General features: G+C 51.5%; 8 protein-coding genes across 8 annotated transcripts; 3 read left to right on the top strand and 5 right to left on the bottom strand.

Moving 5' to 3' along the window:
• Positions 1-420: 420 nt before the first annotated feature.
• BO72DRAFT_447373 (40S ribosomal protein uS3) lies at positions 421-1,915 on the bottom strand. Its single transcript, XM_040944523.1, has 3 exons — positions 1,691-1,915; positions 1,146-1,459; positions 421-916 (listed from the first exon to the last, which is right to left on the bottom strand). Exons 1-3 carry the CDS (start codon positions 1,842-1,844, stop codon positions 584-586), a joined length of 801 nt encoding a protein of 266 aa, XP_040802333.1. The 5' UTR covers positions 1,845-1,915; the 3' UTR covers positions 421-583.
• Positions 1,916-2,621: 706 nt separating this feature from the next.
• BO72DRAFT_467938 (phosphatidylinositol-3-phosphatase YMR1) lies at positions 2,622-5,011 on the bottom strand (the record flags this gene model as incomplete). Its single annotated transcript, XM_040946870.1, has 3 exons — positions 2,622-4,373; positions 4,432-4,914; positions 4,988-5,011. 3 exons carry the CDS (start codon positions 5,009-5,011, stop codon positions 2,622-2,624), a joined length of 2,259 nt encoding a protein of 752 aa, XP_040802332.1.
• Positions 5,012-5,433: 422 nt separating this feature from the next.
• On the top strand, positions 5,434-7,432 carry BO72DRAFT_447371 (uncharacterized protein). Its single transcript, XM_040944522.1, has 2 exons — positions 5,434-6,031; positions 6,096-7,432. The coding sequence occupies exons 1-2, from the start codon at positions 5,891-5,893 to the stop codon at positions 7,152-7,154; spliced, it is 1,200 nt and encodes a 399-aa protein (XP_040802331.1). The 5' UTR covers positions 5,434-5,890; the 3' UTR covers positions 7,155-7,432.
• BO72DRAFT_476905 (uncharacterized protein) lies at positions 7,355-11,692 on the bottom strand. The gene is made up of 6 exons (XM_040947406.1): positions 11,554-11,692; positions 11,429-11,445; positions 11,346-11,369; positions 10,860-11,275; positions 10,216-10,791; positions 7,355-9,814 (listed from the first exon to the last, which is right to left on the bottom strand). Exons 1-6 carry the CDS (start codon positions 11,564-11,566, stop codon positions 7,498-7,500), a joined length of 3,363 nt encoding a protein of 1,120 aa, XP_040802330.1. The 5' UTR covers positions 11,567-11,692; the 3' UTR covers positions 7,355-7,497.
• Positions 11,693-11,844: 152 nt separating this feature from the next.
• Positions 11,845-12,526, top strand: BO72DRAFT_80474 (uncharacterized protein). Its single transcript, XM_040950736.1, has one exon. The coding sequence runs from the start codon at positions 11,976-11,978 to the stop codon at positions 12,396-12,398; it is 423 nt and encodes a 140-aa protein (XP_040802329.1). The 5' UTR covers positions 11,845-11,975; the 3' UTR covers positions 12,399-12,526.
• BO72DRAFT_507653 (uncharacterized protein) lies at positions 12,526-15,098 on the bottom strand (the record flags this gene model as incomplete). Its single annotated transcript, XM_040949269.1, has 3 exons — positions 12,526-13,053; positions 13,110-14,918; positions 14,985-15,098. The coding sequence occupies 3 exons, from the start codon at positions 15,096-15,098 to the stop codon at positions 13,015-13,017; spliced, it is 1,962 nt and encodes a 653-aa protein (XP_040802328.1). The 3' UTR covers positions 12,526-13,014.
• Positions 15,099-18,869: 3,771 nt separating this feature from the next.
• On the bottom strand, positions 18,870-19,902 carry BO72DRAFT_80569 (uncharacterized protein). Its single transcript, XM_040950737.1, has one exon. The coding sequence runs from the start codon at positions 19,758-19,760 to the stop codon at positions 19,203-19,205; it is 558 nt and encodes a 185-aa protein (XP_040802327.1). The 5' UTR covers positions 19,761-19,902; the 3' UTR covers positions 18,870-19,202.
• A 5,448-nt stretch (positions 19,903-25,350) lies between these two features.
• Positions 25,351-26,400, top strand: BO72DRAFT_467934 (uncharacterized protein; the record flags this gene model as incomplete). The annotated part of the gene is made up of 1 exon (XM_040946869.1): positions 25,351-26,400. The coding sequence occupies one exon, from the start codon at positions 25,351-25,353 to the stop codon at positions 26,398-26,400; it is 1,050 nt and encodes a 349-aa protein (XP_040802326.1).
• Positions 26,401-27,138: the final 738 nt, after the last annotated feature.

Here is a 27,138-nt window from a genome sequence, read left to right as displayed (position 1 = left end):
TCGCCTCGAATCTGAATAGTACTGTGTGTGCAATCGCGCTCTGAATAGATTAGACACTACAGGGGACCAGTTGGGCCAGCCTTCAGAAGGTCTGACCTTGAGGCACGAGCGGGGCCACACACCCCTCAAAGACTACTAAGCATCGACGTACAAACAGATCTCCACAGTTTACCGAGGTATGGCATACGAATTGTGGGGACAAGAAAGAAAGGCTTGGCTAGAACTCGTTTCGGGCATGAATTTTGACTTCTTTTTCTTTTCCTTGTTTTCTGTCTTTCCTACCTAGGTCATATCGACTCAGGGTGTGTATATCGAGCGAGGTAATTAGAGACATGAGAGGGATGAAAGGGTCTTGTTGAGGGAGATACTGACGTCCCCCGTCCGCCACGGGAAGCGGAAAACGAGGGAGATGACAATAAACACGGTTCTTCCGGATGGATAGTGATCATGAAGTTTGTTTATTTTGCGTCAGGTAAGAGAGATATAGGTAGGTCGGACAGGAAACGAAGAAAAAGAGAAAAGAGCAGGTGGGGGCCTAAGAAGAGAGAAAAAAAAAAAGAAGAGGAAAATCCAATTAATTTTTTTACTCCTGAGCGAACTCAGCGGGGGCGGCACCCTCCTGGCCCTCGGTGGCCTGCTGCTCGGCCAGACGCTGCTGCTCAGCGGCCTGCTGGGCGGCAAGAGCCTTAGCACCGTAGTCCTGGCTGATGGGCTGGAGAATGGGCTGCTCCTCCTTGGGCTCGATGATGGTGACGGAGTCAGGGAGGGTCTTCTGGGGGCCGGCCTTGCCCTCGGGGTCAGAACCGCGCATGATCTTGACCTTGATACCGAGGACACCCTGGCGGAGGAGAACGTGGCGGGTGGCGCTGTCGATGAACTCCTTGGCGGGCTGACCGGAGTGGATCATGAAACCGTCCTGTGGAGAAAAAAAACCGTGTTAGTCTCGGAAACCTTTATGTTCGAATGCACATCATTTTCATGACGTGCAACCGCAAGCTCGACGAATTTGGTCCCGATCACCCTCGCGCAGTCGTAAATCGCTTCGCATGTCGCGCTCGCGGACAAACTGCGTCGATCCATCCGGCTGCTGTATCGAGACCATATTCCGTGGCTGCTTCAGGGTGATTTTATCGGCAAAAACGTACAGTGAACTTCATGGACTTGGCACGGGCAGCACGGAGCTTTCCGGAAACGACGACCTCGCAACCCTTGGCACCGCTCTCCATGATGAATCTGAGGACACCGTAGCAGGCACGGCGGACGGCGAGACCGTTAAGGAGCTTGTAGCGGAGGGACTCGCACTGAGCGACAGCGGAGAGACCGCGGTTCTGGACCTTGGCGGCATAGAGGGAGACAGAGTTCTCGGGGAACTTGAAGCGCTTCTGGATGAGGGAGGTGAGCTCGCGGATGCGGCGACCCTGCTCACCGAGAACCTCCTGGGTGTGGGTGGCGCGGATGACTGTAGCAAAAAGAACATCCGTTAGCAACCGATTCGTGTTTCCCTTGGTGTTTTCCTCCATTGTTGATATTCCAACTTGTCCCCAATCCATATCCACAATTTATTCCAAGCTCCTCCTCGCACTGAACCATCAATTGTTTCCATCCTCTCGGTTTTTCCTCGGACATTCTCCCTTCCATCTCTTTTTCCGATTTCAAAACAAGATAAAGCAAATCAAATCGGGCGACGTACTGATGTCGGTGACGGTGGGAGTGACACGGACTTCGACACCGGAGTAACCCTCCTCAGCCAGCTCGCGCTGGAAGAACTCGTTCAACTCGGCATAGAAGACACCGTCGGCGACGAACTTGCGGCGCTTCGAAATAGCTCCCTGGACAGCAGCCATGTTTGCGTTTCTGGGTGGTGAATTGGCGAAAGAAACGGCCGAGAACGCGGGTGGTTGAAGGGGGGGTAGTCGTTCGAGGGCGAATTGGTCGGCGGCGGTCAAGTCAGTTTTGAGAAGGTCGGCGGTAGTGGGCAGTTTTTGGCTTTAGGGCTTGCTCATCCCTTTTCGGGTTAGGGCTCAACCTCGCTTGCTGCTCCGCGGGAACCTTTCCTTTCTGGGTAAGCTTTCCCCCTCCCGAGTCCCGGGCCCTTTCTGTAGTTTCCAGTTTAGATCCCCCCCGGTATTCCAGCCTGAGTATGCAGGCATCAACTGCTACAATAACATAAGTAACAACATACTCAGTACAACATTCAAACTTTCGGTCTTTCGGTCTCTTTTCTACTCTCTTCTTCTCTCTTTATACTTACTGCCCCTTGGGGTTCTCTCCCAGACTTTGAGGAAGTGGATGGGTCACCTTCTAAGTCACCATCAATCTGTCAAGAAACACTTCTTTACAGATCCAGCGGGGTTGTGCAACCCCCCACATGGGTGGTACTCGGCATGTTTCCTCTCTTTTGGCCTCGACTAGACTATGCACTGGTCATCCCGGCCTTAGAACTGTAGCTCTACCGACGAAACCAAGACAGAATATGCAGCGTCAAAAAAGCAAGACTAAGGACACAATTGCTAGATAACAAACAGAAGACTCGCCGCCTTTTATAGATTTGCCTGCCTAGACCGACTGCGACGCAATGCGTCAATTCATCAGTTTGAAGGCCGACTGGTGTCTCTACTCCTTCATTGCATCTCAAGCTCCATGCGATTCATGCTTTTCGTATCCTGGTTGTTCTCTTTGCTTTGGGGGAAGGCCAAATTAGAGATTCCCGCAGTCACAGTTGCGATGCCGCTCGGTGGGGCGTTGTTAGCATCTTTGCCAGCGGAGCCAGCGCCGACAGAATGGTTAGCAGTCTCCATCCCAGTCAATACTGGCGACCGCTGAGCACTCGGAGTCTCACGGGGAACCGATAACCCCGAGCCAGGGGCCCGAGGGCCGTTCATTTCAGCATCGGTTCTACCAAATGCTTCGCTCCACCACCGCACTTCATTGACGCGTGGGAAGACTAGACGTTCCTTTCCACGTTTGTGATCGTCAATCTGCGGGTCATAGTCAGGGTTGAGGAATTGTTCCCTCCGTGCCAGGAAGTAATCCCAAACGCTCCGAGTACGCCCTTTGGCGTTCCACTCTACCCGCTCCTTCTCACTGTTAAAGAGGAATGTTCCGAATTGACACGAGTACAAGTGGTACAATAGTCGTCGCAGGAACCGTTCATTGAACTCGAACCGGGTAGGGTGCTGGTAGAGTAACTGATAGGTTGCATCCAGGAACTGGTGGAAGACCGGGCTTGTTTCCTTGACCTTGGTTACCTCCTTTTCCACGGGTGTTGCTTTAGGCACTGAAAGCTTCTTCGCATTGTCGCCGTCATAGGATTGCATCTCCCCATCCGACTCTCCAAGAGAATCACGACTGTTGTTGTCTCTGTTGAAAAATCCCTTGGCGCTAAGGAAAGCATTCTCGATAGCTCTACTGGCACCACCAGCCTCGCCAAATGCTCGATTCGAATCACCTCCAATCCGTTCGTTCTCAATCTGGAACCACTTTTCGCTGTTGAGATGTCCGGCCCTGTGCCGGAACATGTGCCCGAATGATAGCCAGTCCTTTTCTACCAACACCATAAAGCCCTCTAGTGTGCGGAAGTACGGGTCGAGGCAAAGTTGACTCAATGCGCTCAACTGACTCGTTCGATCCCATCCGTCTGAGCAATGGATCAAAACATGCGAATGCTGGAGCCCAACCTGCCGGGCAATCAGACCCGCGCCATCTAGTACCGTCGAAATATGTTTCAGCCAATTGCTCCGTGCAAGTTGTTCCTTATTGGGCCCTAAGGGAGTCACATCAGAGTCCTTGAGAGCATCGATCACTTTGTTGAGGGAGTCTCTCATCACGTGGATGTTGTCGATTCCGAGGTACGCCTTGGTAGCGAACTTGTAGTTGTCCATATTCTCCGACCCAAGCCCTACAGCCTGCATTGCAAAAGCGTTGACGGTTGGACGAGCATCAACAATAAGATTGCGCTGCTGGGCTCCGTAGATGTGGGGCTTTTCCTCCGGGTCGCCGGCAAAAGATGCCAGCATTTCATCTTCCAGTTCTTCGGCGTTGGTCAGGTCAGCCAGCATTTGACTAGTGGACGGATCACTCGATGTCGAACTGGAGGATTCCGGCTCCAGATTCGGCGGAGTGAAGTTTGCGAGCGGTCGTTCGGGGCGGGAAGTCGAGAAGATCGCGGCGAGCAACTTCTCGTCCTGAATGCTTCGGTTTTGGCGCACACCCACCAGCGGCTGCGAGCTTCGTGTGATGGAGCAATTGTTCACAGGGTGCAGATACGTCAAAGCGGGTACTCTTGCTCTTGATCGATATTTGCCAGCATGGTTGAGCGTGATGTCCGAAATGGTAGTCGGCACAGGTATGAGAGCAGGGTAGGTCGCAGAGAACTGAGGTTCAATGGTTAATGATGTAGCAAACTCCGTTGTTTTCTCAGGTCACACTTGCCCCATAATCAGCGTTTAACTGAGATACCCGCCAACCCGAGCCATTCTGGTCCACGCCTTGCCGAGCCCACTCCTTACGGGCGTCATACAATTCCCAACCATTGAACTTCTGCTCGGGGGGAGGCGGCTGGTAGGAAAAAGCATACAGCTTATCGATGCGTCCAACCTTGCAGGTCCAGCACTTTATAGTTTCGTATACATCTCGGGCCTTGCTCTCGCTAGTGAAATAGAAGCAAACAAAGGTGAAATCTCGACATCGTAGCCGGATTGAAGATGGCTGGCGGGCTGCGGCGGGGGTGGGGCGATAGGTACAGAAGGAGATAATTGGATATGTGATCCAGAGCTCCTTTGACCGGCCAGCAGCATTGGGGGTTTGGGTTTTATCGGTCGAGGGAGGGATGTAGGAGAAAATTATATGGTGAGAGGTAAGATGGAGTGTACCGACGACCTGTTCACCGCGACGCGCCAAGGTCACATCTTCAACCTGGGGAATCATCGACAGAAGAGCGTCAGTTTGTGTTTCAGATTTATCCGTTCTCCACTGTGATGGGACTAACCTTAGCAACTCGTGTTCTCTCCATGCCTTAGCTGTCACTGTCTCCGCATAAGCTTCATGGCTGGGGGGGGGGGGTTGCAACAATTGAGGTTCAGTGCGCCGGCACGGTCGGTAAGTATGACGACAGGCAAAAGAACACAAAGAGAGATGACAAAAAGAACTATCTGAACACAAGAAGGAAGGACAGAAACAAAAACCCCAGATTGTTGAAGATTTGTTGAAGGGGAGAAGGATAACAAACATTAACTTGCAACAAAGTTGGAGAGGGGGGTTAATTTCAGTAGCGGGCACGGACAACTCGGCCTAATGCGGAGCCCCTCGCCTTTCTCGCTACAAATACGTACAGTACAGGTCCGATGATGGCTGCTGCAACTACGTCAATCTGCCCACCCATGTGATCTACTACCATTGCCCCCCTGTAACTTGTAACTGACCATACTTCGTACACTAATTCATGCCAACCACAAGTCACTAATATCCTTGGTCAGTCTCAAAAGAGAATTCGCACTGCTCTTGCATGCTCAATTGAAGCCTTTGGCTAGTCATAAATCCAGTACAGATCAACATGATCGTTTGCTTGTGAAGCATTTCCCAATTAGGAAATCCACCTGGCTTCAGTGCAAATTGACAGCGATCAGCTCCCCAACTAATAGAATCTCCATGTGACATTATCGACTTGTGAACTCGAGCTATCACCGGTCCTTCTCTCGTCTATTGCTGTTCATGAGCAGGATAGCAGTTTCTCTGAATATCTGTGGCGACAGTCTGCACGCACTACTGATGATTACTGCCAGCATCAACACTCTGTTTACCACCTGCGATTTTCAACACTACCGTTAAGTCAACTAACAAGCAGCATACTTGCTCGATCTCTAATCCAACACTTCTCATTATTCGCGGATAAATGTCAGATCTATACTGTCCACTCCCCCCTCGGGGCCAAGATATATTTCGCTTCCGTCGCTTCTACGGAGTGAACTTCGGATCTACCTTCACACAAGGCCCGTCCCTCCACCAAACCACCGCGCCAAACGAGCTAGAAGCACTAACAAGGTCTGTCTCACCCCTTCATAAGATCTCAAACCCTTGCATCATGAGTTGAACCTAACCTAAACAGCTCCATCGAAACGAATGGACTCGAATCCACCACCTCAACATGGCAATCCCACTGGCTTTCCGCCCTGCCAAACGACGAGCTGCTCTGGCTCAGAGATACCTGCCACTGCAACACGATCCAACTGCCCCTTGGATTCCTCACCCTCGGTCCTCTCTTCAGCCAAGGAACCCCCTTCGAGGGCGCCCCATCCGAGGTCTACACGCGCTGCTGGTCCGCCATCAAGCATCTCATCGAGCGGTGCCACGCCCACGGAATCGGGATCCTGCTCAACTTCGACCTTACCACCAACGGGGTAGACCTCCGCTCCAGCCCCGAGCGCCTCGCACTCGCCCGGGACTGTATCGCCTTCGTAGCCCAGGAGGTAACCTTCCACGCCCTGCACGGGGTGGTCGGTCTACGGATCTCTACATCAAAGGAGACGCCGAGGCCGGGTTCCTCCAATCTCCGCGACTGGTACGAGGAGATCCGGATGATAGTCGGCGCCATCGACGAGTTTCTGCCACTGTACATCGGCGATAACAGCCCCGCGGGGACCGAACTCTTCCGTGACTGCGAGACGCTGCTCCACCACCAACTACCCCAGGCCGACTCTAAACAGCCAGCACCGGCAGGAAGGGCGACCTTAAACTTACCCCCGGCGGCCCCCGGCCATCTGCTACTCTCGCGGGACGAAGTCCAGACAAAGGCCCAGCAAGCCCGGATCGAGCGGCCGCAGTTACTGAGGGAGGCCTTGGCGCACCGGGAGGGAGAGGAGGAGGAAGTGAAAGGGGAGAAGGGGGAGAGGGCAAAGGAGAAATACTGCCACCGTGCGGTCGGGCGGCAGAGTTTCGTCCACGGCTGGGATCTGGGATACAGCGATGCGCTGCGGTTTTTCGATGCCGCGGTGGAAGGGCTGGTGCCGCAGCGCGAGGGGGCGGACAGGATCGGGGAGGTGGAGTTGTGGGCTCGTCGACGGGCAAGCGACGTTGCACGGCTGGAAGGGAACCATCGGGCCTGGGAGTTGGGGCTTCGACGGGGAATTGCCGATTTTAATCGGTTCGTGGGCATTTGAGCTGGTTCTTTTTGATCCCCCTCCGCGTCGATGTAATGTTGCATATGGGTTCGTCGGGCTCCGGTGTTATCGAAAGTGATGTGGACTAGCTTTGATTCGGGCAAATGGTAGTATACTGCTCTGTCATCGGCCACAAAAAGTGGCTGGACAGAAGCATGGGTACAGTACTCTTCAGGCGCCCGAGACTCGGACCTGCGTTTATTTTCTCCCCGCAAGCACTGAGCTGAGCCTATTCCATTAGTTCTCTCGTAGTATACATGCCTCATGCCAAAAGTCCCCCCAAGAAATATAAATACATGAAAATGTGGTCTAATCCTATACGCCAGAAGACACTTTTTGGGATCTAGAACACCTCCGGACCTTCAGAGGCCGCCTCCGTTTGGCGGGCCATATCCACGTCAAACGCCAAATTGCATGCAGATTTATAGAATTCATGGAAACCATCCTCAACCACGGGGTCAGTCGCGCCAGGAACGGCGTTCGATAGGGCCGAGTCAGGGTTCCCGATGTCCTTTCTCAAAAAGAGCTCGGTGACACGATGAGGCAAGAAAGGCCCACTCTCGTAGTATGAGTAGTTGAGCTGCTGGCCGCCGTAGTTGTATCTGTGGACCCGAGTGCCTCGGGCGTCGTTCACCGGCAGGAAAATGTAGTCTGCCGTCAAGGTTTCACCTTCTGTGGCCGGGGTCTGGCCCAGAAGCTTACGAGGAAGGGTGATTTGAGTGAAGCTGGGAAGAGGTACTTCGCTACCGCTGGACTCGAGAGACTGACGGAAAACCTTTCCCAGGCTCTCCTCAAGTGCACCTAATGATGGATCGATTGCGGAGCCCGTAGGAAGCTCATGGGTCAAGCGTCGGCTGAATCGGAGATCGAGCCCGTTCTCTGGGAGAAGAAAATCGAGTTTGCTTTCAGCTAAAACCACCTTGGCGCTCTGAAGGGCAAATTCAGGGCCGGTGTAAAATGGAGACTTGGAAGTATTCACTGTGACTTCCACCTCGAGTTGCGGGAAGACCTGGGCATGGAAAGCTGAAGGAACCAATCGGATGCGGTGCACCTGTTGCTCATCGGACCTCTGAGGCACCAGATTGTTCAAGAACGGTGCCGCACGAGGTATATCTGTAGCGAATGTACGTGGGAGGGACAGCCGGCCAAGTTGAGGCGCGCTGACCGATGTCTCCTCAAAGGTAGGCTTGCGGAGGAAAAGACATTTTCCAACTGCCGCAGTGACCGACTCACAGGTATCGGTGGGATTCTCGATGCCAATGGTCTTGTTGAAATTGGGATTCCGAAGCAATTTGAGAAGCACATTGGACAAACGGAACTGATGCTTGTTAAAAAATTTGCGCCTTTCTAACAGGGAGCCGGGTGTCAAGACCTCGCCGGTCTCATGTGTAACCGCCCATCTGAACCACGAATGTCGTCGATCAAACCATGGTGTGTTGAGCTCAGGGTCGATTTTATTGATGCTAGCCATTTCGGTAGCAGGCATGTATGTACTGAACGGGGTAGGATGGTTGTTTGTGCTATGCCATGCAAGATGCAGCGTCCTGTGAGCATCATCCGCCTGCTGTTTGTTCTCAGCAAGATAGAACATCCGCCTGGGTGTTTCTGATGTCTTCCCATCAAAGGTCACCCCATAAGTCTTGTTGAGCCAAGATAAAAAGTCAGGGCTTTTGACGCGGGCATTAGCAGTTATGTCGTTCTCGCTGACTGGTAGCGTGAGGCCTTCCTCCTTTATTCTCATGGTGGCGTCACGAACGATGTCCCTGATGGACTCACATGCTTCCTGTCGTCCGGTTACCCTCATAATCTGTAAAACCTGGGAGACATCGATTTTAACATCGTGTAACACAGCGAGCTCCTCAAACGAGAAGTTTTCGGCGTTCAGCAGCGTATGAAATGCGGTGTCAGGCATGGGGATATCAAGCTGGCCGACTTCGCCAGCGATACTCAGGTGCCAGCAATCCCGAAGAATTTTCTCAGCAAAAGCATCCTTCCCTTTCAAACCCTGAAGTGCTCCAGTTCGGATAGAAGCACGTTTGGGTACCAACTCCATGAGATTCATCACCCCAGGTAGCCAGTGTTTGCCTTCAGAGTCACCCTGGAGTGTGTCTTGGCCTTCCTTGTCGATTCGTTGTTGAATGTAATCAGAGAGTTGTGAGATCTTGAAGGATGAGCGAAGGTTATATCTAAGATCATTCCAGTCGGCGCGTGTTAATTTGTCGTAGGGTTGGTAAGGAGAGCCTAGCTCGTCAATGTGTGCGATATAGAGATCTTCATCGGCAAAAGCGGCGTCTTTCTCCAATTCCTTCAGCATAAAGTGCTCGCCCTTGGATTCTTCCGACGAGTCTTTCTCTGCGATAATCTGCGAGCGTCTGCGACGTTTGCGATCCTGGATAACCACGACCTGAGCCGGGTCTCCCAGAGAACGCACCGAGATTGGTATCGTGTGGCTCTTCGATTTCTGTCGTCTTACTTGCTCTTTCTCGCTCAAGACACGACGCATGCGCTTGATGCGGCCGTGCCGACGTCTGGACTCCTCTGCTTCAAGGTCGTCTAAAGAAAAGAAGCCCCCGACGCTATCGCCCGGATCGTCCGTGTATTTGTCGGATTTGAATCGAGCAATAACATTGCGCCTGCGCAATGGAAGGGTGTTTTCCGTTCTGCAATAGGGGCGCAGCGGACATTTAAGGAGCCCTACTACTCCTTTCGACGACCGGGAATTCATATGGATGACGAGGCGTTGGGGTGAATCTCGGAGTCTGAAATCTCGCGTGATCGAAATCTTGAAGCTCAAAAAGAATGGAGGCAATCGCCGAGGACGCTAGTCCTAAAGCAGAATAGCCATGTCAGCTTCCGGGGGGGCTTCGGCTCATCCACTTTTCTACTCTTTGATTAGGCTTGTACAATACGGAAAACCATTTCTGTCTCTCACCATGACCAATCTTTAAGACACCTTTCAATTCAGGATTTGCAATCGACACTGAGACTATGTACAATTGATGGGATACAACTTGTGGTTTTGTCAACCGACTTCACAAACTTCACAACCGCCGCGATTCACTCTTTGCTTGCAATTTCCCAACTCCGTAGGTCTTCGCGGACATCGAACTCGGATAATTCGTGGTCCGCATTACGACTTTTCCAGCTCCTCCCTCTTGGATTGTCGTGGAGCTGTTGTTCGATGCTTCCATCTTTCCTAGTATGATCCGCGCTCGAACTCATCTCGGACACCTTTGGTTCATTCCGGAAATGGTTGCTGGATGAGCTCCGAGGTCGCTTCTCGAAGCTACTAGGCGACAAACGATTCTCCGTCGAAGCTTGCCTTATGCCCGTCCGGCTATACGGGGAAAGCCGGTCAGCGTGGTGATCTGTGGAGTTTGCAAACGGCGAGTGCTGGTTCTCTGCCCAGCTGATGCTCCCGGCAAACAACTCTTCAATCAGCTTATCCGCCGGTAGGTCATCGGCTCTCGAAATCCAAGAAGCGGCCAGAGTACGGCGATACATGTCCTGCATGTCAGTGACCTCTCTGCTCTGGGAATTTATGGACGGCAGCCTGCCAAGGTCGTCGTGCTCGCCTTGTTCGGTAGAGACAACACCGGCGATCCCTCCGAACACCATCGCTGATTTGAGGGGGGGCCTGGAGGAGGTCAAATTGTCAGTCCGCAAATACTCCAGGTGATGTCTAGATGCGACGGTCGAACGCACGTAACAAAGTTCCGATCACCCTCAACCTGGCGTAGAGCTATCCCGACCTTAAGCGTGCTGTTGACTTTGCTGTCCTGCATCAAGTAGCGCCTGACAATGCCCTCATCGTCGTCACTCTTGTCCACATATTCTGACAAGTTGAGCCTGATCTTTCCCAGAAGGCTCTTCTCATTATTATTTCCTCCTGACGCAAACTCTTGTATAACCTCGAAGTATAGTTCGCATTCGTGAAGCGTCTGGTTTCGATCGATCGTCAGTCGGACTTGCAGCACTTTCTCGTAGTTCCAAGATGCTCTGTGGTCTATAATGACCGCTTTGTCGGTATGCCCATGATGTTCGGGCGCACACCCAGAAGGAAGGCGCCACTTGACAAACGCTGTGCCATTCACAAGGGGTACATTGTTGAGATCAATGACCTGAGAGAAAGCCCTCAATTGTCAGCTCCAGATAACGCTTGCGATGGGTTCTTGACGGGGAAGTCCTTACTCTCAGCACCAATTCAAATTTAGGCTATGACCGGATATCAGCACTCGCAACTCTTAAGTACCGACACAAGCAGTCCCACTTACTCTCCTGTTCTTCGGGACTAGCATATCGCGCTCAAGAGTCAGCGCAAGAGATTCAGGAGAGAGATGAGGTCACAGCGCCCTGAGGTGTCATATGCAAGAGTCGGGCGCAAACGCAGAAAACATACCAAAAGCCTGCATAGCTGGTAAGCTCAAGGCCTACAGTTCAAGACCCTAATAGGTTCACTCGTTTCATCAAAATCCCCAGACGGTTTTCAGAGCAATCCACACTTATCACGATAACGTCGCCGGTCGACACCATCTCCGATACGTCCGACGGCTCTCCCCACACGCCTTCCGTGCGAAGGCGGCATATCTAGCAATACTGTCGGCAGAAACTGACCGCCCTTAACGATGTTTGGCGGTGAATCATTGAGTCCGCAGCAATTGCGTCCGAGACAAAACTGGCCGAGCTTCAGCAACACTCTCAAGCCAAGACACGATCGCGCGCGAGAAAACTTGGTGTTGGCGCACGCAAAGCTATTCCAGCTCTCTAGCACGCTTCTTCACCCCGTGAAAAATCAAAGTGAATGCGCCGCCTCCAGCCGCAATGGATCAGCAACAACTCCCCCTCTCGCCGCCTTCTGAGCCGACACCGTCGCCTGCAGCCAAGTTGGTCCCGCTCGACTCGCCGCTTCGCACGACTCCCATCCACGAACTTCTCTCGAGCATCCGTGTTCCCGGCCCACCTCTACAGCCACACCAGTATAATCCAGTCACCTGTGAGCCAATCGAAATGGATGAAGTGGTGCGCGCGCAGCTCGAGCAACTACGCCAAGAGTTCCCCTCGCCCGAAGCGGCACTGAAAGAACAAGAGCAGGTCGCAAGGGAGATCAGGCAGAAGATGGAAGAGGCCGAGAAGAAGCGCGAAGAGGTTCAGAAAGCGATGGATAAGAAGATCAAGGAGCGAAACACGGAGATGAAGGTCCTCTCGAAATATCAGAAGGTCAAGGCCTCGGACATCCCGTCCTGAGAGCAGAACCCGCAGAAACGACATGCACAGATTCGCGTAAACATCGTCGCACAACCTATCTGCCCGACCGCCACCAATCTTGCAACTCAAAGTGAAACTCGCGCCATGCAAGAAACAGCGCAGTTCGCCGCAAGTACCGCAATCATAAGCATTGCGTGCATGATGGAAGCCATATTCCGCACGACAGAGCCTGCTGGGGGTCTGGCTTCATGACACATCGACGACTAGTACTTATTCATCTCGTGGACTGGATGAATGTCCATTTCGACTTTACCTACCAAGTCTTTGGCCGCAAATATGGATTTTCCTCTAAGACCGGCTGTCGGGTTTTGCACTCCACGGAGTCTCCCGTCTGCCCAAGGGAAACAACGAAATAAAATGCTACGAGCTGCTACGAGCTCGGAGGGAACGTGTGGCAAGAGTCCAAATGAACGACTTGATTCTGAAGGAGACGCTCCTCAATCGTGGGCTATTCACGGATTACAATTAAGCATGTATCACAACCACATCAACGACGCAGATCATCACGAACAAAGAAATACAATTCATCGCATGGTTGGTCATCAACAAGTAACTCCGCCGTCAGCGAAGTGAACAATTTTCCCGAATTTTATGCTCACAAGGTGCCCAGCACCTTGACTAGAGCAGGAAGCAACTATGAATTGTCAGTTTCTAGCTTTCATTTAAGTTTAATACGTAACAAGGTCTTACCTCAGAAGCATCCTCAATGAGCACCTGCGTTTCGTTGACAAACTTGGGCGTCAGCAGGTTGTTAGCCTGACCAAGCAGGCCCCCGACTTCACCAAGCAACTCTGGAGAAAGGATTGGCGACACGTCGTCAATGAGATCGCGCGTCTCGTTGACAAATTTGGGTGTCAACAAGTATGTGGCATTGCCGAGGAGGAAGTTCACTTTTTCAAGCAGAGCAGGCGTGACGGCAGGTGACACGTTGTCGATCAAAGTTTGAGTCTCTTCGACAAACTTGCTGGTCAACAATTTATTGGCATTTTCGAGGAGACCGCCGACTAGGCCAAGCATATCAGGAGATAAGATCGGCGAGATTCCGTCAATCAAACCTTGGGTCTCATTCACAAACTTTGGCGTCAACAGGGCGTTGGCATTGTTGAGCAGACCTCCTACTTCGGAGAGCAGCTGGGGTGTGAACACAGGGGAAATGTCCCCAATCAACGTGCGGGTCTCCTTGACGAAGTCGGGCGTCAGCAAGTCATTCGCATGTCCCACCAAGCCTTGTGTCTCATCAACGAAGCCTGGGGTCAGCAAGGAGGTGGCGCTATTCAGAAGCTGGCCGACTTCCTTGAGGCGGGCAGGAGTGAAGACAGGCGCCACCGCGCCAATCAGGCACTGAGTCTCATTGACAAATGTCGGCGTCAGAAGTTCATTGGCGTTGCTCAGTAAGCCAGCAACCTCTCCGAGAATAGCGGGCGTCAACACAGGAGCAACTGAATGGATCAAGCTCTGGGCTTCGTGAACAAATTGGGTCGTCAGCAATGTATTAGCGTTACCCAGTACAGAATTGACCTCCCGGAACAGCTCAGGTGTCAGAGCAGGTCCGACTGTTTCAATTAATGATTGCGTTTCGTTCACAAATCTGGGCGTCAAGAGTCCATTGGCGTTGCTGAGCAAGGTGCCAACCTCCCCTATGAGTTCGGGAGACAGTATAGGAGCCACGGCCTTGATCAATGACTTGGCCTCCCTGACAAACTCGACCGTCAAAAGACCATTGGCGTTGTTGACTAAGGTTCCGACCTCCTTCAGTAGCTCGGGGGTCAACAGGGGCGTAACAGCCTCGATCAGCTGCCGAGTTTCCTTGACAAAGTCGGCCGTCAGCAACTGATTGGCATTGCCAATCAGACCGTTGACCTCTTTGACAAACTCTGCGGTGAGAAGCTCATTGCCATTGTCGAGCAACACGGAGACCTTGTGGAACAGCTGGGGTGTAACCAGGGGGCCAACAGAAGCGATCAATTGCTGAGTCTCGTTAACGAAATTCGGCGTCAGCAGATGGTTCGCATTGTTCAACAGAGTGAGCAGTTCGTTACTCAACTCTGGAGTCAACAAATTGTAGGCAGTGTCGAGCAAGGACTTTGTCTGGTTTGTTGTCTTGTCGTCGAACAGGTATGCGAAGTGGTGAAAGAAGGACTCAATGTCCGTGAGCAGCGAGGGGTCCAAGAGGCCAAAAAGGCCACTCAAAAGGTCAGGTTTCTTTGTTTCAGAGCTTTGAGGAGCTGTGGTTGTCTGAGACCCCGAATTCTGTGATGGACTTGAGCCTGCTCCGTCCTTTGCAGTAGAATCAGAGTTGTGGCCCCCTCCGAGAAGGCCACCAACCAGACCAGATAAGAGGTCTCCGTGAGCACTTTGTGTGGGAGCGGCTTCTGCCGCGGTGGATGGCTGCTGGGACACGCCATTGGCAGCTGCCTGCTGTTGGGCAGCATTCCCATATGACTGCTGGCCGACGGGAATTGCGTTATGTTGATTGGTATTGACACTCGCACTGGGTTGCTGTTCGTTTTTTGCCGTTCCTGTCGTATCTACTGCCGGGATTGCTGCATTCGCTGATGGACTCACTACCCCTTGAGCGTCTGGCTGTGCAGCCACGGCTGTTGAGGTTGGCTGAACCGAGGTTGCCAACGAGGTGCCAGACAGCACGACGGCCGAAAGAAGAGTCGATGAGAAGCGCATAACGAGAGGATGCGTTTATCAACACAAGGTTAGCAACGAAGGAATGGAGGTGCTGGATCTAAATGAATGCAGATTGCCAGTGCTCCTTATATGGTTCGAACTTCTCGCTCAAAATCATCGTCGAATTGGAGCCAGGGTCCTATCAAACCTTCAGTGAGATGAACAGGATGGGATGGTGTGTTTCGTTTGGGCTCCTACATCCCTTCTCGGTAGCATGGCCGTTGCGGTTCGCTTTCCGTCCGTGATCCAAGGGGATAAAGTTCGCTTCCGCAGCACAGCCGTGGTTTGACCAGGAGTGGACTATGCTTCTCGCAGTAAGTGCTCTCAAGGCTATTTAAGGAGTCCTCGCGGAGAAGTAACTCCGTGTCTGGGTGGATTACAACAAGAGATCATTATTTGGTCTTTGGAGGCAGTCTACTTTTTCCGCTTAGGCTCAATGCCCCGGTGATCGACAGGGACGTGTTTAGCATCCGTGGGGACGATAAGATGGCAGGAACAAGGCATTGTCTCTGGTCACTGGGATATGAGCGTTCCCTCAAAGAGAAACATATCCAAATGCACGGGCCATAGCAAGTTCAACTTGGTACCTGGCTGGATGACGATGTCGCTGCGACATTTATGCATCGTCCGAGGCGTTATCTTCTTGAATGATTGAGAAGATAGGCATCTATAAAAACTATTCTCCCTTCCCACCGTTCAACAAGCAAACCTAGACACCTTCTTCTTGGAGTTACTGTAGTCTTTTCCTGAAAGCCGTGGCTATTGCTGCTGTAAACTGTGTCAAAAACCCGCACGAACGATTCATCCATTCAACCCCAATACCGAGCAATTCAACTCCAGCATCAAGCACTGAACTGCCAACAGAACCAACTCGGTGACATGTGATCTCCTAGGCGAGTCGTGGTTGTAGAGCGGACGGTTCTTATTGCTTCGGAACCAGCAGAAAAGTCTGAAATTGAGGCACCGTTTCACAATGGCATTTAACTTTGATGCTTAAGGGTGTCGCAACGGGACTCGCGCCGTGATTCTTCGCTTCGCGGGAGGGTAAATCTTAGCTCGATTGGAGCAGAGGGAGAAAAGGAATCTTGGAGCAATTATGACCTTTTGTCATAACGCTGAAGAACGAAGACCCTGCTTAAAAAGTGGGCCTTCAATAAGTAAATTGGGCTTCTGGGTCAGGTGGTTGTATTTTCCCGTGGCTGTTCGCTGAAGAGATACAGGAAGCTAAACCCAGGGGTCAAACTGTATCTACAGAATTCGTTCAAAATAACGAACAGCTTATTGCCTGAGCGAACAAGAACCAATGGCCTTTGACGAACCTGCACCGAAGATCATGTACATACCAAGAGCATCCAGAGCTGTTTGTTATTTGGGTAGAGGGGGGGAGAATAATTTGCCTCAAAAATCAGACCCAGAAATATGGTTTGGATCGAACCAAGCGGGCCCCGAATATCTCCAAGAGCCTAACAAGCTGATACAAACCCCAACATTGAGCCCGCAGCGCACAGGCCTGAAGCATCGCTCTTTCTTTTCCGTGTTCAGAGCTTGTTTTGTTTGTCTTGTTGGACTTGCTGTCCCTTTTTTCTTTGCACATATAAGTACCCATCCTCAAGCTGTGGCCCATATCTAGCCACTACTCGCTATGTTCCTTAACCTGCTATAGTCATCAATCCCTATGCACAACGACAGCATATTATGCTTATGCTGGTTGTTTACGCCGGTTGGCACCCCGTTGAGTATCCCACCTTGTTTAGATTCATTATCAACTCTTGCTCAAACCGATCCCGGCCGCCGTGGCCTGACGCGGATCATTCTCATATCCCCTTCGCTGAAGGGATTGATCCGGCTGGAAGTCGCGAGGCTGTTGTCTTCCCTGATCCACCATGCCTTTTTAGACCATCATCGCTAGTCGTGATCGGATCGTCTTATCTGGATGGGTGGTGCTCGGGAGGAATCGATCACGGTCGTTCCTGTTTGGGTGGTGGGTTTGAATTCGCAAAGGGGAAGAGATAGTGGAGTTCAGTCGAAAGAACTGGATCGGTGGAGCTGTGTGTATAGTTGGGGTAACTTGTTGTTAACTTGACGATAAATGGTAAGTGGTTAAGCTGATTGGTACCTTAGATTGTAGATGGATAGGTGGATGACGCAGCTAGACAAGACAATAGAGGTGTAGTGAGAGGTTATTGATCCTCCAAGACCATGTGAAGCTAGTATCTCTCTCATACGTCTCCACCAGAAATGGCTGGAGTCTCTCTCTGGTGTGTCGCAAAGTTGCTCAAGTTCTGGACGAACGTTGCTTCTGACTGTTGAGGACCGCTGGATTGGCTAACGCAGAATCGGACCGCCGCGCCGCGGTGCAATTGGTTTCATTCCCTCCTTCCGCATCCACCTGAGATGACATTGACTCTGGCTCAGTCAGATCTGACGGACGGTGAGACATTATCACCATTGACCACGCAAGACACTCCAGTGAAGCTATGACCAGCTACAGCAAGACCCAATCAGGAATCATGCGACTCATCGTCGCAGATCAGTCGAGACCTATTCCCCAGAGTCACCTTGCGGAAGCAAAGACACGAATAATTCTGAGTGTAATTCAAGCCAACTACGGGCTCTTGATGTACAACATCCCAATGAGCTCGAGCGAAGTGTGCCAAAGCCAAAGTATCATGACTACTCGCACATGCCATACTCTTTCTAAACTTTCAGTTTTCACGGCTCGTCGTTCCTTGCAACAATTAGGTGCTGACGCCGGGTTGATTCGCCAAAAAAAAAACGGTCCGATCACAGGCAATACCAGTCCTTCTGTGTCGCACCTTTCAAATTAGATGAAGGGAGCTTGGCCATCGTGGTTGTTGTTTGTCGAATTCGAACTAGTCGTCATGAATGGAAAAAATACCATTTGCTCACCCTGACAAGACAAAATCGCAGCACGACCCCCCATCCTATTTGTCTCGGCTCGAAGTCTGAGCAGATCCTGTCTCAGTGAAAAATATGCAGCGAACCATGTTGGGTAGTGGTGCCAGAGATCCGAGAGTACGAGGACGGGTTCTGGCCAGCATCGAGGTCTGAAAGTGTCACCAGCTTTTGATGTCGTATCCAAGCCCAGACTGGAATCCCACTGATCTCATCCCAACAGGACTGAATCCAGGCCAGTCGATCTACGCTCTCAAAAGGGCTAGCCGAACACATGACCAAAATCATATGCATTGTCAGCAGCGCCCAGTGGGTCTCGCACACCCTCTTGTTCAGATGAGGGAGGGGAAAGACCTCAGGCTCCCGGCAACCTGCATATTCACCTCCGTGCGGTTTACGGAGTACGGAGTACTAATTCCGTCTTCCCCTCATGGTCATCGATTGAAACACGGAGCAGGGGTGAGCCTCGGTGAGGCAGCCTGTATTGGACGGTTGCAGGGCTGGTCAGGGACTAAAGTCTGACTGGGTTTAGGCAAGGCGAGGCGTCGGCGCTTATGTACGGGGTTGCATCTCAAGTGCCATGCTATTGGGCTATCTCAGACTCTTCCCGTTTTGCTTGTCTGTCTCTCACAGAGAGTCGAACTTACATACTCATACTACTCAGGATGCGCTAGGACAGGATGACCGCAATGACCTCTGGTCTGCTTTGGTTGGTTCTTCGTTGCTCGGGCTCCGCATGTTGTGTTTCAAGAGCTCATGCGCAACGCCGGAGCACTCGCAGGGAACTTTTTGGCTGATCAGCGCCGGTTGCTGCACCTAAGCTGGTATTGGAAGGGATCTCTTTAAGCGCTAGATTGTAGTCACCTGGAAGTCAAGATTTTTGCAGTTGCCCGCATCTACTTATTTTCTCTCTCTTTTGCTTTCTACATACGGGTTTAGGGTTGAGAGTTTCCAAGGTTGCCTGTGGTTCTGGTGAATGGAAGGTTTTTACCCGCTCATTGTGACAGCAATAACTAGCTGCCTGCAGTCCGACCGAGTTCGTTCTGTTCATCCACGCCAGTCATTCGTGATCCTTTGCTTGCTGCTTGCTGCTTGCTGCTTGCTGCTTGCTGTTTGCTGTCAGCCCAAATTCTCCGGCCAAGGATGATGTCACCGGCGCCTGCAGAAACCTCGCCACACAATGGTGGCTTAGTGAGGCGCAGCACTCGGCCATCGCCGACGCCGATGGAGGGAAGGACAACCTCCTCCCTTCCCATAGGTAGCTTTATTCTCCGCTGTCCTCGTCTCCCTCTCACCTCGGGACACAGTACATGCGTTACGCTTTGCTTTTCTTTTTTTATCTCGAAGGTACCAATCCACAATCTTGCCCCAGTGGAGCGTCCCATGTCTTGCCAGCTTGTCTCTCGATTCTTCAGCTCGACTCTGTATAAGACAGCAGGGTCCACGATATGTCATTGTGCAGCGCTGTAAACGGTCATTCGGGCGCTCGACATCCAGTCTGATGGGTCTTTGGGCCTCTAGCGCGAAGCTGACGACGCGCTGACTGCTTTTGATATGCGGTTCTTGCTCGTCTGTCGTCGGGAGCCGACCCCAGCCGATCAAGCGATGCGCTCTGGCACCAGACCATGAACTGCCGGTCACGTTATACGGTATCATCCATCCTGTTCGTCCAATCCTCGCATCTCCATTTGCGTCTGTCGTTAAACCCACTCTCGAGCGCGTACTGAGATTTCCAGGCGCAATCATTACCGAACTCGGTCACTGCCGCAATGCTTGACAGACAGTCCAATCCGGATTGATGTCGCGCGGGACAGACAAACAAACGAGGAGCCCATCACAAAGATTGCCCGTCCTCTCAGTCAGTCTCGGTATCGCCGGACACCTGGCACTTGCACTCCGTCTGCTATTTCCCTTATGTGCACCGGAGTTCGCCACCCTGTCACAGCATCGGAGCCTATTGCCTGGGAAGGGCAATATCTCCAGCAGACCCTGTGGGTGCCGCCTCGGGAAACCATACGAGGCACAGGAGTATCAGTCAGCCTGTCGCAGCCGCATGTATGCGCATGCAGGCGTGCACACCAAGCAGTCCGGGTTCTGAACGATACGGTCATCCAAGGCATGCGAGTGCATGCATGCAGATCGGGATAGAGGACTTGCCCTTCCGTTCCATCCTCCCTCTATTGCCCACCCCCCTCTCTTCATTACAAGGCCGGTAATGGTCGAGTAACGAGTCTCGTTACAAGTGCATTCCCAGTCCGTCTGCCCTTCCTATTCCAGAAAGTCTGGAGATGACCGGTCGTCGAGGCCAGTCCAATGAGAGTCCGTAGCGGGGATCTCAGCTGCGGCGAGCGAGCCGGCCGCTGAAGCTCGTCAACGAATCCGCGGCCAGAAGAGGCTTTTCTCACCTAACTGCCCAGGGCTTTTTAGCTCGCCCCACGACGCCTCTTCAGATAAATTTCCTGGCCTTCAGTATTCCCTCAGCTGAGCGCATGGGCTCTTCTTGATACTCACTCCGGCGATACGGTTTTGAGAGTAAAATCTAGGGGTAGGTTCAACAACGAGGGTTTGAGTAATATCGCTTGGACAGGAACGACCTTGAGGCTATTCCCATATTCTGGTGGAAAGTCCGTCTTGGTAGATTGTGTATTTGTCAATAAAGCCACAGACAGATGCTGAATGCAAACGCGCAATAATGCGGGTATCGGCGGCTATGAGTAGAAGTGCACTGAAAAGTGTACCGTCCACGAGTCGAATACAGGTTGCTGTATTCTTGTTTTCGCTGCCTTGCAACAACGTTACTCCGAAGTACTCCTGATGTTTTATGCTCATATTCTGTGCGGTTCAGCAAAACTACAGACAATATACTCTTTCTAGAAACCAGCCCAGAAACATCAATACTCGAAACTCCAGGATCCAGCACTAATCACGCAGGTCCATGATGAACAGCATAATGAGCAAACCAGCAGGGGTGTGCAGGTGTTGAACAGCAAATATGCTCATTTCCCCGTTCCACGCCAAACATTTGTATAACTTCCCACACCGAATTCCTGCATGTCAGGAATTTATTCGTCCACCCCTGTTCATCTTGCAGAAAAGGAACCCGCCCCATCGTGAACCATGCCCCGAGTTGCGATACACCGACGATTCCCCAGGAACTTGGATGAGCCACCTCGACCTCTTGTATCAGCTTTCCCATTCTGCGTGTAGGTAGTACTACGATAGGAGTATTATTTCCAGTAAAGGTACGGAGTACCTATTTGCATCGGAACCCGAGTCGGGTACCACTGGACCGTGCGTTTTGTGGACCGGGACCCTCTATCGGATGGAGTTGTTTCCCAGCCTTCTTTCTTTTTCTTTTGCAGATGTTTCTATGTGCGCCTTTGAAGAGCAGGTATGAAAAAAATCGCCCTTCTACTATTGGTCAGTCAAAGACATTTGCTTAAGACTTTGTGCCCGGGTGATTTCAAATTTCAACGACATGAGACGGTGGCTTCTGTGCAAAGGCGTCGGTTTGCCATCATCATAGGTAGGTATACAGAGCAGGCAGTATAGATCCAGTTCTATATGCGTTTGGAAATGATAAGGGTACACGGACGATCGGAATTGGTGAGTCATACGGGAGCGTGGATTTCCAACACCTCCATTTCTTCTTCTTCCTACCCGCATGGGCGTTTGCGTCGTATGAGTAGATGTTTCCCTACTCGCATATATGCGCGGTGATGTACATGCGACGACAGGTCTGGTATGCATGCGCTATACTTGTCCTGTGTATGGACTGTGGGTAGTATGAATGAAAAACTGTTCTCTCGGCCGTGAGTACATAGCTTACATCGATACAGACTTCGATTCATTAATTCTAGTCCGCACGGCATCTGGGACTACGGCATTGTAGACGTGAAGAAGTCCGATCTCAGGGCTGACTTGCCACATGTGAGGTGCTTCGAAAAGGTCCCACCGGTCAAAGGACGCGAAGTGGGTGGCGGTATCGCGTGCCGGAGAGGTCAAGTCTAAAAGAGCGAGGGGCTTTTTGATCCTATGTCTTAGTTGCCCATACTGAGTAAGTTAGACTACGTACTTGATTAGATCTTGGTTTTCACCAATTCTTGAATACTCTCGCATTGAGAAAGTGGGCTTGTCTTGACTCAGTCTATAGAGAAGACTACCTAGTAGGTTCGTGATTTTGGGAAAGGCGGAATAACGTTGAGTACTTTTAACTGTCGCGTGCGTTGATTGGTCATTGTAGCATTAAATGATGCGATGGATAATCTGTGTACAATCATCAGACTTTTGAGGTTTGGTTGCGCAGGTAAATTGGTAGGTAGATGTATCGATAAAACTTAGTTACTGTAACTGTTGACTCGGTTATTGAAACACTAGAAACTTGAACAGTCGGATATGGATCGTATTCGCTCCCACTGTTCAAATGTCGACATATCTAAAAGGAGTGTTATGCATGGGTGTCTTGGTAGTGGGAGAAGATAAATGTACTGCCACTCTCAGCCATCGCAGTTTGCATGGCAAGTGGAGCGCTTGCTCATCGCGGTGGAAGAAGAGGGAAGATGCCGAGCGAGCTGAGAGAGGAGGAGGAGGCGGAGGAGAGGGGCTTAGCTTAGCCCCGGCCAGCCCTGATTGCAACCTGCAAGCCCATCCTGCAACCACGCCTTTTTTCTATCTGTCTACAACATTGTATAAGAATTCTCTCGTTGAGATATAGAGTCAAACAACCACTTTATTTGGGGGGGGAGAAAAGAAAGAAGGAAAAGTACTTCAGAGCACAGCTCTTGTTGGGTTACTTGTCATTCCGGTGTCACCATCACTGACAATGCACACACACGCACCCACGCACCCACGCACACACCTGGCAAATGGGCCCTTTCCGGGTCAGACAGGAATTGAGAATGAATGGAACGCTTGTTGGGGTTGATCCATGGTTCAGCTTCTGTCTCTTGTCCGTCCGCCCGGCCGTCCGGCCGTCCTGGGCAGAAACTCAAGTTCGGAATGGGTGTCTGTCTTGTCTGTCTGTCTGCCCTTTTGTGTGACCTGCCTAGCTAGGGCAGTTGACCGGCATCTTATCCCACTGTGGCATTGTGTTGATGCATGTTGATCCATTCGAAAGGAGACCTTGAAGATTTTTCCAAGGAAAACATCACCATTATTCCCCTTTCACCATAATAAACCTCAGGATGAACAGGGCCCCAACTACCTTCTCAGGGAGTTTAGGGAGTGCGACAGAAAAGAGGATATAGAAAAGGTTAAATCATCTTCTGTCGCATCCCGACCGGAGAGCACTTCCATATCAGCAGGCGTCGCTCCCCAGCGATGTCCGGTAGGCAAGAAACAGCTTAGATACACTACAGGGGCGCCTTTTGGTCCAAACTTTCTTTGTTCGCGGACATCCGCGACCCTGAAAAGGTAAAAGGTATTATGGGTCGGTATGAGTATGTGGAAATTGGATCTTGAGTCAGTATTCCACAGGTTAGTCCAAAGTATAAGTGAACTCACATCTGCCGTAGTAGTGTACTTACTAACTAGCAATGATCTTTACTTGAATATGGAGCACTATGTGCCCTGCACTCTGTAGTAATGTAGCAACTTAGTGGTGGATATACGGATGGAGAAATCACTCAGCGAGCCGAAATAGTAATAATTCAGTAATCATGGGGGATCACCTGGTCTAAACTAGCCCCGTGCTCTTCTTGCTCTTTCTTGACTTTGCCTTCCAGGGTCGTGGATTGACCAACTACTAACCTACTTGACTGACTCTGCCTTTTCTGGCTTTTCGTCCCCTTCTGTTTTCCTGTCTTTTCCTGGCTGATGCTCCACTGCCGATGACGATTCTGGACACTTGCATATCTGGCTAAGATTTGTTGCTGAAGGCCACGGAGGAGCAAGAGCAAGAAAAAGTGATCGAGGGCGCACCGGGAAAAGCGGGCGATGGCTCCAACCATCAAAAATGATAGAAATAATCCTTTAAAAAATAATTAATTTTTGTCCAGGTCAAAGAAAAAAAGCAGGTGCGAAATTCGCAAAAGAAAAATCACTCGTACCATACGATCGGGATTTCGCGTCGACTGCATGGGAAAAGTCGCCGGCCGGACTGCGCCATTGCAGACAGAGCGAATCTGCGAGTTGCCCCCCCCCCTCTCCTCTCCTCCACAGTAACTAAAGTTATGTACGGGCTACTATCGCTTGTGCGTATCACCCGGTAACTTAACTACTATCAAGGTTGGTCGGCGAAAGCTGAAGGCATTCGAGACAGTATGCGTATGCAAAAGTCAGCTTGAACTTGTCTCGTTTGGCTTGTTTAACGTTCCCAAGTCAAAGAACCTTTTTTTTCCTTTACGAATCCAGCCGCTACTCTTTAAAATTTGGGTGGTTGTGGACATTGCTGTTTCGGAGCGGACTCTTTTCTTGTGGGTGGCTTGTTGGACGGCTGTATAGAATCCCGTGCATTGATACATATACCCATACTAAAGCCCCATTCCCGGTGGACCTTACTGTATCTGTACTGTCAAGTCAGCTCAACTCTCTCTCTCCATTGTTGTTGCTGCTGCTGCTGCTGCTGCTGCTATTGCTGCATACACTGACTGAACTGCAGGCAGCCTCCATCTGTCTGTTTTGCCCCCTCCTCTTTCTCCTCCTCCATTTGCATTATTCCCTCTTTTCCTCCTCTTCTCCTCCTTCCTCCTCCTCTTCTTCTCCTCTTCCTCCCTCTTTTCACAGGCCTGCAATCCTTTTTCAGTCCTTGCCATTCCTTTGTTTTCTTTTCGCGCGTTCGCCCACACAGTCAGTAGTTTTGCCTTATACATCCCCACGATTGCCTATTATTATTATCGCTACCACTGCTACCACCACCACTACCTAGTTACTCCTACTCCTACTACTACTACTACTACTATACCCGCTGCTACACTCCACTTGCCTTTGGTTGATGGTGGGGATTTTTAATCTATACCCTAACTGCTCAACTCACCTTCTGATCCCACCGTCTCCATCGTCTACCAGATAGGCAGCGGTTTTTACCCCGCCACACCTACTTTGAATTATTTTACTTTTTTCCCTTTCATTATTTACATACCCCTCCGTCGTGCCTGTTATCGGGACCGGGTCAGTCCTCGTGACTTCGAGCTCTGCCTCTTTTTTTTTTTCTGTCTGCCCTCAACAGACGGATTGGATTGTTATCAGGAAAACTCACTCGGTGTGGGCGAATGTCGCCTCTATGGTCTTTTTCGATCCTATCTTCTCTCTCTCTTTACTGATTCGCCCTTCTCTTCTTCGTTCTTTGCTTTTTGTCAAATACAGTACCATCTTTCGTCGCTCTCGCGCAGTCTGAGAAATGCCCACCGTCTTACTGCCCTCGTCGGCAGCCGCATTTGCCCCGCGGTCATCGCCAAACGTGGTGCTCAACACCCGCATCGAACCGTGGCTCACGGCCACTTTGAAACGGGTCAACCGAGTCAAACGCCCGCTGAACAATGTCACACAGCATACTAGATGTCTGACCGAGACGCTGTCCTCGCCCAACGCTATCTGGACGCTGTGTTCGATGATGTTCTCCAAGGCTCCCGAGGCCGAACTTCGCAAGGATGACAACCCTCTGGTGGAGGGCCTCTTCAACTATCAAATGATCCACATCGATGCCTACGTCGTCCATGTGGATATGGTGTCGCAGAACGAAGTTGCCTTCAAGCTAACCCCGGAAACCATCGAGGCGCTCGTTGATTATCACAAGGATGTCTACTCCGTCGATGCCGCGGCGAAAACCTGGGACTGGTCCGACAAGGAAACCCAACTGAAGAAGCTACAGGAGGAGTTTGTTCAAGCCGCCAACAAGTTTGTCTATCGCACAAGCGTCCTTGCCCTCGAAGGGCTCGAGGAGGATGGGGCGGGTGAACTTCTGGCCGGCCGCAGTGAGGAAGCCAAAGTGGCCATCTCCAACTTGTTCGTCCCCCTGCAGCCACCGCCCCCGCGGGTTGTCGACGTGCTCCGCTCGGTGCCTTACCTGCCCAGCTCAACGGGTCCCGGACCCTGGTGGCAGGATTCGATGCATCAGCCCCTTCCGATGGACTCCTGGAAGATCCTGCCGTCCAGTCCAGCCACGACCACGACCGGAGATGTGAATCCGGGTCTTTGGGCTCACATGAGCGGCTTGGAGGATGCGCAGCTGACCTCTCCACCGGCGTCGACCTTCAGTCCACCGTATACGACGGCGCCGCCGTACAGCGCGGCGCAGTACTACGGTGTGGCGGCGACCTCGGCGGCTCTTGCAGCTCTCCCGCTGCCGAGCATGCTCTGCAGCACGGCAGCAAACATGACAGGGTTTGGATGGGGGGATCGATACCAGGATTTCTCATCACTTTCGCTTCCCTACGGGACAATAATGTAAACGCGTCCATGGAACCAGACACTTGATGTTAACGGTCTCCCTGACTTGGCGTGTCTTTTGGAAACAGATCCCAGGGTTCGAACCGACATCACGAATATTACAGCTCGCCTATGCCGCCCGGTCCGATCCCTCCTGCACCCGCTCTTGACCGACCGGGGCCAAATCCTCCCCACGACAGACATCCGACTAATTGGCATCAATGACGGCGTTCTCCTTGATTGACTTTGCGACATACATGATACTCCATATCGTCTATATTTTGCATGACTGCTGAGATCACCTCTCTTCGTTCACGGTTTTGTGTTTTCTTTTTTTATTGATTCAAACAGCGCTAGCGTGATTACTTTTGCTCTACAGCATCAAGAAGCGGCGGGTCGGCTACAATTGTGATTGCTTTTCACTATACGTCATGAAGACCTGGTTAGCCTCGCGGCACGGGATATGATTTGGATGAGGAAATGTTCACCATCGTTTTCGCTTCGTTGCCGCTGTTGGTCCGGGCGGTTGAGACAGACAATGCTGTGCATTGCCTCTGTACTAGGCGCCCAGGCAGCATCTCTGCGGTCAGTTAGTCTGGGGATACAGGTATCCAACGGGACTAGCTAGCTGAGATGCGCAGTGGCACTGCTGATCAGCAGAAGGCATCTGTGATGCATCTATGACGGCAGACTTTTATGACCAAGACGAGGCTCTGAGTTTGTGCCGAATCGCATCAGTGCTGTTATTGATCTCGTTCGA

This window comes from Aspergillus fijiensis, assembly GCF_003184825.1.
Source record: "Aspergillus fijiensis CBS 313.89 unplaced genomic scaffold BO72scaffold_18, whole genome shotgun sequence".
Taxonomy (NCBI): Eukaryota; Fungi; Ascomycota; class Eurotiomycetes; order Eurotiales; family Aspergillaceae; genus Aspergillus; species Aspergillus fijiensis.
This window is presented reverse-complemented; position numbering and strand designations above follow the sequence as displayed.